This window comes from Procambarus clarkii, chromosome 9 (assembly GCF_040958095.1).
Source record: "Procambarus clarkii isolate CNS0578487 chromosome 9, FALCON_Pclarkii_2.0, whole genome shotgun sequence".
Taxonomy (NCBI): Eukaryota; Metazoa; Arthropoda; class Malacostraca; order Decapoda; family Cambaridae; genus Procambarus; species Procambarus clarkii.
The window spans coordinates 37,647,672-37,658,697 of NC_091158.1; the positions used below are offsets into that span (position 1 = coordinate 37,647,672).

The 11,026-nt window shown below is 43.9% G+C and overlaps 2 protein-coding genes across 2 annotated transcripts; both read right to left on the reverse strand.

Moving 5' to 3' along the window:
• Positions 1-1,000: 1,000 nt before the first annotated feature.
• LOC138362877 (uncharacterized) lies at positions 1,001-9,011 on the reverse strand. Its single transcript, XM_069321452.1, has 7 exons — positions 8,911-9,011; positions 5,845-6,888; positions 4,768-5,387; positions 3,371-4,476; positions 3,015-3,254; positions 2,026-2,114; positions 1,001-1,028 (listed from the first exon to the last, which is right to left on the reverse strand). Exons 1-7 carry the CDS (start codon positions 9,009-9,011, stop codon positions 1,001-1,003), a joined length of 3,228 nt encoding a protein of 1,075 aa, XP_069177553.1.
• Positions 9,012-9,195: 184 nt separating this feature from the next.
• Positions 9,196-9,822, reverse strand: LOC138362878 (caldesmon-like). The gene has a single exon (XM_069321453.1). It carries the CDS (start codon positions 9,820-9,822, stop codon positions 9,196-9,198), a length of 627 nt encoding a protein of 208 aa, XP_069177554.1.
• Positions 9,823-11,026: the final 1,204 nt, after the last annotated feature.

An 11,026-nucleotide genomic window follows, 5' to 3' on the forward strand; every position in this document is an offset into this window, starting at 1 on the left:
ACATCTGTGTTATCGCCTCTATATTTCCTAGACCTTCCAGTTAGGTCAGGCTTGCTGAATAACTCTCAAGGGGGAGACTCGTTTCTCCTGCAGGCTGAGATCATAACACTCCCCTCCCTTTATTTTTGAGAGTTATTCCAGCGGCAAAGCTCGGGATAATACATCCGCCACCACACTGTCTCGTTCTTCAACCGATATACTCCCTTAGGAGTCTACAATTAGTCCGTTGCTCCTTGCAACATCTGGCTCACAACTCGCCAGAAATATGATCTTCTCACAAACGATCTGACTCCTCTGGAACCTCTTGGCTAGGCTGTCCTCCTTGGACGCCTGCACTCCATCGGTCCACTTTACTTACTGTTTCCACCCTCCGTTTCCTCGTCTTCTTCTCTTCTCGTCCAGAGTCAGACATCTGCTGTCTGTACCTCCTCTGTCGTCTTCACACTTCCATCTACTGCCATTATACTTCCGTCTCCTGTCATCATACTTCACTCCCTCGTCTTCACCGACGATCCGCCCTTTCGTCTCCTCATTTATCCGAGACCTCATCCTGTTTGACTTCCATCGAGTCCTCGGCCTTCTTCTACTCCTCCATGCTTGTATCATCATCCTCCTCTTTCCACACTTCTCACTTCTATACAACTCTTTTTCTCCTCCTTCAACTCTTCTTCGTTCCCTAAAAGTTTCTTCGAGCACTGTACTACACCCAACAGCACTCGACCGTACATGTCGCCTTACCTCTCCTAGAGTGCTCGTAAGCATCTCTCCACACATACTGCCTCTTCTCCTTTCACTTTCTCGGCTACTACTCTTCTTCACTATATTTCCTCCACTTTTTCTGAGAAACATGTCAACTCCTGACATCTCAAACAACTTAACTCCACAATCCATATGCCTCTGTGCTCGTGGACCACTTGACGCTCTACTCCCGTCCTCAGTCTGTCCACATCCTTCCTCATTCCTACTCAGCACAGTTGCATTCGCCTTCCGACTCTTAATTTCAGCGGTCTGGGCTTGTTGGGATCGAACTGTTGACAACCCAACACATTTAATTTAGGTTTATTCTGAATGTTTATCCTAATGCTTCGTTGTACTACAACGGGGTACATGAATCTGAACAGGTGTCAGCCTCAGCCGGACCTGTTGTCAGGTGCGACACACTTCGTGCTGAGGTCTGACAAAGGACAAGAAAATAAGATGGTATAAAACTTCATCATGGATATATTGTGATATATCTCTAATCACCTTATATACAATATTTTACATATATATATATATATATATATATATATATATATATATATATATATATATATATATATATATATATATATATATGTGTGCATTGTACACAAGTACAGTTAAATATATATATATATGTGTATAGAGAGAGAGAGAGATATTACGACCATGCTACGGTCGTCTCTTATCCGATTGATCTTCCCACTTATAAATCATCTACTTTCCTGCAATTTGTACCGCTATCAGGAAAATCAGCGCGTTACCTCAACGCCGACCTCTAAATCTCAAAGCTGGTATCTTCCATAACTTTCAAGAACGTCGACCATGCCTCGAGGTCCTCTTCCTTCATAAGGGTGGAGCACACTGACAGTTGGGTCCGTTGGTCACACATCCAAACGCGACGACAGCCTGTTGACTCAATGGAGGGGAGTAGATGTCTGTCTTTCCACATGCTCCGGCCAGCACACGTTACCTCGCCCGGTGGTTCTGATTGGCTAACAGAAATTCCCGCCACCGGACGAGCCATACCGTGCTGACAGTTAACGACCTCCATGGTAGTTAACCTCGTTCTTCCTGTAATAATGAACGTATGACTTAAATAATCGTGCCTTTATGCGATGAAATAACACGATACGATATATCGTAACACTCCTCCCCCCTTAAAAGAGTGTTATTTCGGAGCATCCACACTAATTTTCTCTACCGGATGTAGCATTATTCCTTTTTCGTCCATCCTACAAAGATTCAACTCATTCTAGTAATGACATGTCTTATCAGACATACCTTATCATTTTTGTAGACATGGTGCCGTACCTACTGACCACTGATCTTTGGCGCACAGGATCTTCTTTGCCTCCAACTGCACACAAAATCTGTTTTAACAACAAATTATCTTTAAGTATATACAAAAAATACATATGCACATTTTCTGAACACACAGCTTTGGACGGTGTGGATGATACAGAAGTACTTCCTGAAGTCTACCGTCCTTCATCACTTCACTATTTTCTTTTCTAAAACGTTTTATTTCACACTGTCTACTGTTTTCTTTATACCATACTACGGGATAATGCGTCAGCCATTACGTTCTCCTTTCCTTTAATGTGTACTATATTTAAGTTATAGTCTTGTAATATTAGAGCCCACCTGGTTAGGCGTTGGTTGGTATTCTTCATTTTATTTAAAAATACGAGCGGGTTATGATCCGTGAAGACTGTAACAGGTCCTATGCCCGCTCCCACGTATACCTCAAAACGCTGTAGCGCCATCACTAAGGCTAAGATTTCCTTTTCAACGGTACTATATGCTCTTTGGTTAGGTAAAAATTTCCTAGAGAAATAGGACACTGGTTTACAAGTTCCATTTTGGTCCTGAGTCAAAACAGCGCCCGCACCTACATCACTTGCATCGACAAAGAGGGAAAATAGCTTCTGAAAATCGGGTGAAACCAATACAGGGGCTTCTGTTAGCAATGATTTCGTTTTATTAAACGATTCTTGACAGGCTTCGTCCCACTGCCACTTCTTATGTTTCGCTAAAAGTCCTGTTAATGGTGCTGCAATGGTTGCAAAATTTCTGCAGAATTTTCTATAGTACACCACCATGCCTAGGTACCTGAGTAAATCTCTTCTCCCTCTAGGCACAGGGTACTTATCTATGGCTTCAACTTTTTGTCTGACAGGGGCAACCTCCCCTTGTCCTACGATGTATCCAAGATATTGCAATTTTGCTTAGCCAAATTCACTTTTTGGGAGATTAATAGTCAAATTTACCTCTTCAAATTTATCAAACAACTCTTTTAGTTGATGAAGGTGTTCTTCCGACGAGTGTGAATACACTATGATGTCATCAATATAAACTGTACAACCTACCTTCCCTTGTAGGATTTTATTCATGGCTCTCTGGAAACAACTTCCACTATTTTTCATACCGAATGGTAGTACTTTATATTGATAAAGACCGTCAGGTGTCACGAAGGCAGAGATTCTCTTGGCACTCTCTGAGAGGGGTATCTGATAGTACCCTTTCAAAAGGTCAATTTTGATACGAACTGGGCGTGTCCTATTTGGTCAATACAATCCTCAATTCGAGGAATTGGGAACGAATCTGCGATAGTGACCGAATTTACCTTTCTGTAATCCGTGCACAACCTATGTGTGCCATCTGGCTTTTTCACCAGTAGACAAGGTGAGCTCCAATCACTGTCGCTCAATTCTGCCAGATCGTTATCCAATAGGTATTTTACCTCACGTCTCATAATTTCTCTCTTTTCAGGATTTATTCTATATGGATGTTGCTTTATTGGTCGAGCTCCTCCTACATTTACCTCGTGCGTAATTTCGCGGTGTCGTCGCGGTACGTCAGAGAATAGTGATAGGTATTTCATGAGAATCTCTTCTATGTCCTGCCTCCTTTGATCATCTAAGTATGTCAAGTGTGCATTCATCTCTCGTAACCACTGAGAATTAGAAATTCGGGCTCCATCTGCTCTTTCTAGCATCTTATGATTTAATTCCGTAAACTCATTGGAAACTGCGCACATTACAGCAGTGTCTAGTTGCCCATCCTCATCTCTATCCCAATACCTTTTCATTAAGTTTACGTGACATATCTGGGATTTTCTCGGTCTGTCAGGCATGTATATAACGTACGTTAAATCACCAAGTTTCTTCTTGACCATATAGGGTCCACAAAATTTTGAATCATTAACCGTCCCTCTTACAGGTAGATAGACCAATACCTTATCGCCTGCATTAAAACTTCTCTTTTTGGTACCCTTGTTGTAATATTTTGCCATGGTCGCTTGAGATATTTTCAAATTTTCCTTCGCCAGCTTTCGCGCCCTGAACAACCTGCATTTAAACTTTTGAACATATGTTTCCAGATTATCTCTTGAACCTTCAGATGTTAACCGATCCTTCAACATAACTATAGGACTTCTCACCGTATGCCCATATACTAATTGAAACGGTGTCATGCCTAAGGACTCAACTACTGAATCCCTGATAGCAAACATTATTGGGGCGATGGCCTCGTCCCACTGTGCCCCTTGCTCAGCACAATAAATTCGCAAAAGGCTCTTCATAGTGCCATGAAAACGTTCGATGGCCCCTTGAGATTGGGGATGATAGGGAGATGACCTAATCTGTTTCACATCCCAATCTTTTATTGTCTTACGGAACAGCTTTGATTGAAAAACACTGCCCAAATCCGATTGCAAAACCTTCGGCATTCCTACCCACGAAAAATATTGCTGTAACCTGTCAAGCAATATTCTGGAGGTTATCTTTCGCACGGGAAATGCCTCGGGAAAACGAGTCGCTGAACACATGATGGTAAATAAGTATTCGTTCCCTTTTCTTGTTCTGGGTAGGGGACCTACGCAATCCACTATTGCCCTTTCAAAAGGTTCCTCAAACGCTGGAATTTGCTTTAGTTGGGCTCTAGGAAGCGCTGGAGCAGGTTTTCCCGCTCTCTGACAGGGTAAACAAGTTCTGCAATACTTTTTTACATCTGCCGCCATACCTGGCCAATAAAAATGGTCTTGTATTTTACTAAGTGTCTTATGAACACCGAGATGTCCCGCCATTTCTAATGCATGGGCAACTTCCAATACAGAGTTCCTATAACCTTTAGGTACCATCACTTGATCCTTTTTAACCCAGTCTTTGTCAGCTGGCGCGTGGTCTGATCGCCATTTTCGCATCAAAACCCCGTCGTCCAGGTAATAGTAAGTGGGTGATGTGATACAAGCATTTCCTCCCTTGGCTTCCTTTATATATTCCTCAAATTCTAATTTCTGGGCAGCTATAAATTCTGGTTTGCTTACCTTTATGTGGGATGGTAATTTTGGTCTTACTTCCACTCTCGCTGTACTTGGTGCGGCACTGTCCTCAAACAAGTCTTTTAATCCAAAATCCACCTCTTCCTCCTCCATTGTAGAAGATACGTCCATCCTTTCTGGCACATCTCTTAGTCGAGCACTCTGCACTCGGGTTACGACGCAGGCTGGATATACTTCTATTTGATCATCTTCCGAGGGATCCTCCAGAATACTGGCGAGCGTTATGTTATTACATTTTTCATCTTCCACATTGTTTTGATGTTCGTTTGGTACATCACTGCGCAGTACCTCCGGCAACACACTTGAGCCGCACAAATCGTTGCCCAAGATGACATGTACTCCAGAACGGGTATGTCCGAGCACACTCCTAACATCACTTCATCTGTAAAGTAATCAGAGGTTAGCTTTACTGTACACACAGGTATATGCATCTCTGAATTTATACCCCGTACCTTAATTATTTGTCCATTTATACAAGCTCTGTACTCAGGAATCAAGCTTTTCAGTATTAAGCTCTGATTCGCTCCTGTGTCACGTAATATTGTGACTTGTTGGTCAGGCTGACCCCTAATGCTCACCATACCTTTGCTAATGAAAGGGTTATATCCTTTCGTAATGGACATCTTCTCCTGGGGCAATTCCCCCTTTAAATTTATATAAGGACTTCTGTATTTACTTACTGTGAGGGACACCACTCTTCTGCCTTGCCTACACTCTCTACTTAAGTGTCCAGGCTTGTTACATGTGTAGCATATTACCTGAGAAGAGAATCCTCGTCCTCTCGAACCACGTTGTCCATTATAATAGGATTCGCCACGTCTCCACTGTCCTGTACCTCGATATCTAGACGTTGTATTCCTCCCTGACCCGAGGGTGTGCTAGCCTGACCCTCGAATGCGTCACCTCCCGACGGAGAAAATTCCACATACCCCTGACTTTGTCGGGCTATCGGCTTGCCAGTATATCCACGACCATCTCTACTGTTCCACGTATACCGCCTTTTACTACCCTGCAACTTTGCGTGACCTTTTTCTTCACATTCCTGGAGACTTCTGTAAGCTTCCGTAATTACATCTGCTTTGTCCGCTGCTTCTAAGAGTGTTTTTATTCCTGCTTCTTGAACCTTAAACCTGGTGTCTGGAGTCACCATCTCCAAGAATTTTTCCATTAACATCAATTGTTTCAAGTCTTCGAAAGATTCTACCTTTTCGGAACCCATCCATCTTTGGAATCTACGTTCCAAATCTCTGGCTGTTTCAGCATATGTGCTCCTTTGTGTCTTTACCATTTCTCTGAACCGCTTCCGGTAAGCTTCAGGTGTCAGTAGAAATGACCTTAATACGCTGTTTTTCACAGTCCAGTAATTTATACAATCTTCAAGAGAGAGCTGGGTATAGGCCTCTCTCGCTGCCCCAGTCAATCTTATTTGCACCAATTGGGCCCAATCCTCCTCTGGCCACTGCTTTAGTGTAGCAACTTTTTCAAAATGCTCAAAAAAAGACTCAGACTCTTCTGGACAAAATTGCGGAACCTCCTTTTCACGTGCCTTGTGATCATATGCTGCAGGCATAGGTGTGCTCTCCGAGTGTACCTCTCGCTCTCGCCTCTGAGCAGCCACAAATTTATTTGCTTCGATTTCCATTTGCTTCGTTTTCTCCTTTTCTAATTCTACACGCGTTTTTTGCTCACTTTCAAGTCTCACTTTCTCCAATTTCAGTTTCTCTAACTGAAACTGTCTTTCATCCCTCTTAATTTGAGCTTCCAGTTTCAAACGTTCCAATTCATATTCTAAACTTCCACTCCTACGAGACGAATTAGAAGACACTTCCTCATTATCTTATTCCCCACTTTCCTTTGCACACACATCTAATCCTACCGCTTCGACGTCTTCGCGTCGAGACCTTACTTTATTTCCAAGTTCTTGTCTCATATAGACCACTTTAGTCGACACTAATTCTATCTCATAGTGTTCGGCGATTTGCTTCAGCTGTTCTTTCGTACAGCTCTCAAAAATCAATGGGTCCTCTTTTGTTATAAATTCTTGGACACGATCCATGATGAAAACTTTGCCTGGCTGGACACCTAGATGACTAGCAATGGGTGCTGCAAGTGTACACAGTGTGTCTTGCTCAAAACTCTCCCGGACAGGCCCCCATATGTGTTGGGATCAACTGTTGACAACCCAACACATTTAATTTAGGTTTATTCTGAATGTTTATCCTAATGCTTCGTTGTACTACAACAGGGTACATGAATCTGAACAGGTGTCAGCCTCAGCCGGACCTGTTGTCAGGTGCAACACACTTCGTGCTGAGGTCTGACAAAGGACAAGAAAATAAGATGGTATAAAACTTCATCATGGATATATTGTGATATATCTCTAATCACCTTATATACAATATTTTACATGTATATATATATGTGTGCATTGTACACAAGTACAGTTAAATATATATATATATAGAGAGAGAGATACTATGACCATGCTACGGTCGTCTCTTGTCCGATTGATCTTCCCACTTATAAAGCATCTACTTTCCTGCAATTTGTACCGCTATCAGGAAAATCAGCGCGTTAACTCCACGCCGACCTCTAAATCTCAAAGCTGTTATCTTCCATAACTTTCAAGAACGTCGACCATGCCTCGAGGTCCTCTTCCTTCATAAGGGTGGAGCACACTAAAAGTTGGGTCCGTTGGTCACACATCCAAATGCGACGACAGCCTGTTGACTCAATGGAGGGGAGCAGATGTCTGTCTCTCCACATGCTTCGGCCAGCACACGTTACCTCGCCCAGTGGTTCTGATTGGCTAACAGAAATTCCCGCCACCGGACGAGCCATACCGTGCTGACAGTTAACGACCTCCATGGTTGTTAACCTCGTTCTTCCTGTAATAATGAACGTAAGACTTAAATAATCGTGCCTTTATTTGATGAAATAACACGATACGATATATCGTAACAGGCTCTACTCAGGTCCGCTCTCTTCACATGATTCTTCTTTGGCTGGGCTATCTTCTCTTTTGACCTCACCGAGACTTCATTTTCCTGGGCTGGACCTTCGTCAAACAGCCACGCTATATCTACGTCGATATCTTCCACCGGCTGAATCGACACTGTCTCACCTTCTCCAGTGTCTTCCTTGTCGGCCACCTCTGCCTTCGTCACTACCGAGACAGGGTCTTCAATGGCTTGGCGGTCTCCTGACTCATCTCCTCGGATGTCAGTCAGGTTCACACTCTCAGGTGTCCCACCTGTGCCGTGGCCTTCTGGGCACTCCTCTGGCACAGCCTCCGCCATGACTCTTGGCAACACCTTTGTCCCGCAAGTCATTCCCCAGGATCACTTGGACTCCTGGAACAGGTATGTCGGGCACACTCCCAACATCACCTGTGCCGACACATATTCCGACCTTAGCTGGACAGTACAAACGGGCATGTCACTCTCAGACAATAACCCACATACTCTCATCTTACCCCTGCCAGCTAACCGTCGATTATTCCCAATCAGGCTTCTCGCAATCAAGCTCTGATTAGCTCCGGCATCTCTTAAGATACCAACTTCTACCTCAGGTTGGCCTCCTACACTGATCCAACCTTTGCTCATGAACGGCCTATACCTCTCGTTCACTATGTTTATCTTCTGTGGTTTGTCTCGGAACACATTCGTATATTTACTTCGGGGGTCACACATGGCCAGGGTCACAACTCTTTTGCCCTGCCGACAGTCTCACATCACGTGACCCAATCCGTTACAATTGTAACACCTCACCTGGGAAAAGTCTCTTCTATATGTACCAGAGTAGCTCTGACTTTGTCTACTCGCATGAGAGTTCCTCGGGCCAGGTACACTACTTGCACTCTATAAGGCTTTACTGGACTCTTGATTTCCAGGATAACCATTAGTTTCACGTTTAGCTCCTCCATCTTCACTTTCAGACGAAGTGCGCGACCTACTCTTCTGAGTTTTAGGGTACTTACGTTTATCTGCCCATTTATCAAAATTCTTCTCACCCCAGACTCTTCTGGGTCTTTCATAATTTCTTCCTCCCCAGACTCCACTGGGTCTGCTATTGCTGCGTCTCGCCTCGCTTCTCACTCTGTTCTCCCTTCATGCCATCTTAATTCTCTCTTGTTCTGCTTTAGCGGCCTCCATCTTTATCATAGCCAGTTCAGCCTTGGCCGTTTCTTGTTCGGCATTGGCACTCTCTTGTCCGACTTTCAATCTTTCCTGTTCAGCTTTAGCCTTTTCCTGTTCGGCTTTAGTTTTCCCTTGCTCAGCTTTAGCTCGCTCCTGCTCGGCTTTGGCTTTCTCTTGCTCAAGCCGAGCCTGCCTCTCTTCACCTTGCAGTTGTACCTCATTGTCTCCTGGTTCCAACTTTGGTTCCACCTCGTGCCTCTCAAGGCTGCTTTCCCTGCTGCTACTTGAGTTTACATTAATTCCCTCGTCACTTGGCGCATCGTCCGTTTCTTCTGAAATTTCTTCCAACCTATCTGGTTCTTTATTCTGAGGCAGAGCCTCAGCTCCTTCTTGCTGGCACTGTATTTCGTCTTCTTCACATTGGCGCTCTGCTTCCTTCTCTTTTGCTTTTTGTTCCCTTAACCAAGTCCGCAGCGCCTCGCGTCTATCCTCTACCTTATCATGCCTACCCTTTAGGCCGAAATGGTCTTCTAACATCCTTATCTGCCTTCTAGTGCACATATCTAGAATCTTCTCGTCACGAATTTTGCAGAACATGCTTACTCTGTCTATCTGCGTTAGTGCCCTGATTTCATTCCGTTTACTAGACGCACTGTGTTTGACTTCAACCTAACACCATACATTTTCGCGATCAACCAAAGTTGTTCCTGGGTACAATTTTGCAAGATTTCATCATCTCCCGTATCAATGTACTCCTGGGCTCTAGCAAGGTTTTTCTCCGAACCTCTAAAATTCAAAACTGCTGTCATCCTGTCCTGTGAGTCATCCCAAGAGAGAGAGAATATACACCTGCGGTCACACAGTGTATCTATTTCAACAAGGGGTGTACCAATCCACTCTTGGACAGGGTGTGGGTGTGTCAGTTCACTCTCCCGGACACAGGCCCCCAATTTATTATAGACTGTGAGTTGTTGGTGTTGTCGTCGTTGATCCGTCTCTACGAACAACCCAACCCACAACTCAGTAGAGTGCTTATACCTTACTAGAAGATCACCCTTGGCGCTTCTGGCTCTTGGAGAGGAGCTCAACGTCACACGTTTAGGGGATGCGGCTCCACACTTAGCCTCGTTGTCACGTGCACACACCCACTCGAGCCGCTGTGACTCCCCACTCTCTCCTTATGAGATATGATCTCCTCAATCCCCTATGACTTACTAGTATTACCTTCTACCCTGTCCACAGCAGTGGTTCTTGGTTCTTTCTCTCTCTCCTTCTTCACTACCTCCTGGGAAGCCTCACTAGGACAAGGGCAAACACCAGCAAATTGGGATACATTTACTGGACAAAGCACATACACGATACATACACACATATCATAATAATGAATCCTATACTCTATAATACTACAATCTGGTTGCTCTCCAACACCATCAGAACTCTATTATCAGTTTACCAAGTGGTATCCTATCTTCTGATTCACCACCTGATACTATCACCCTCCTCAAGTAGATCAAGTCTACATACACTGTTGCACTATCAACAAGAGGAATATATATATATATATATATATATATATATATATATATATATATATATATATATATATATATATATATGAATAAAAACTCACACCCCAGAAGTGACTCGAACCCATACTCCCAGAAGCAACGCAACTGGTAACTACAGGGCGCCTTAATCCGCTTGACCATCACGGCCGTCAAAAGGAAGTGATAGCCGAGGCTATTTGAGCCACTTCCCCGACGGCAACTCGGATGGTAATCTTGGGCATAGCATTTCACCA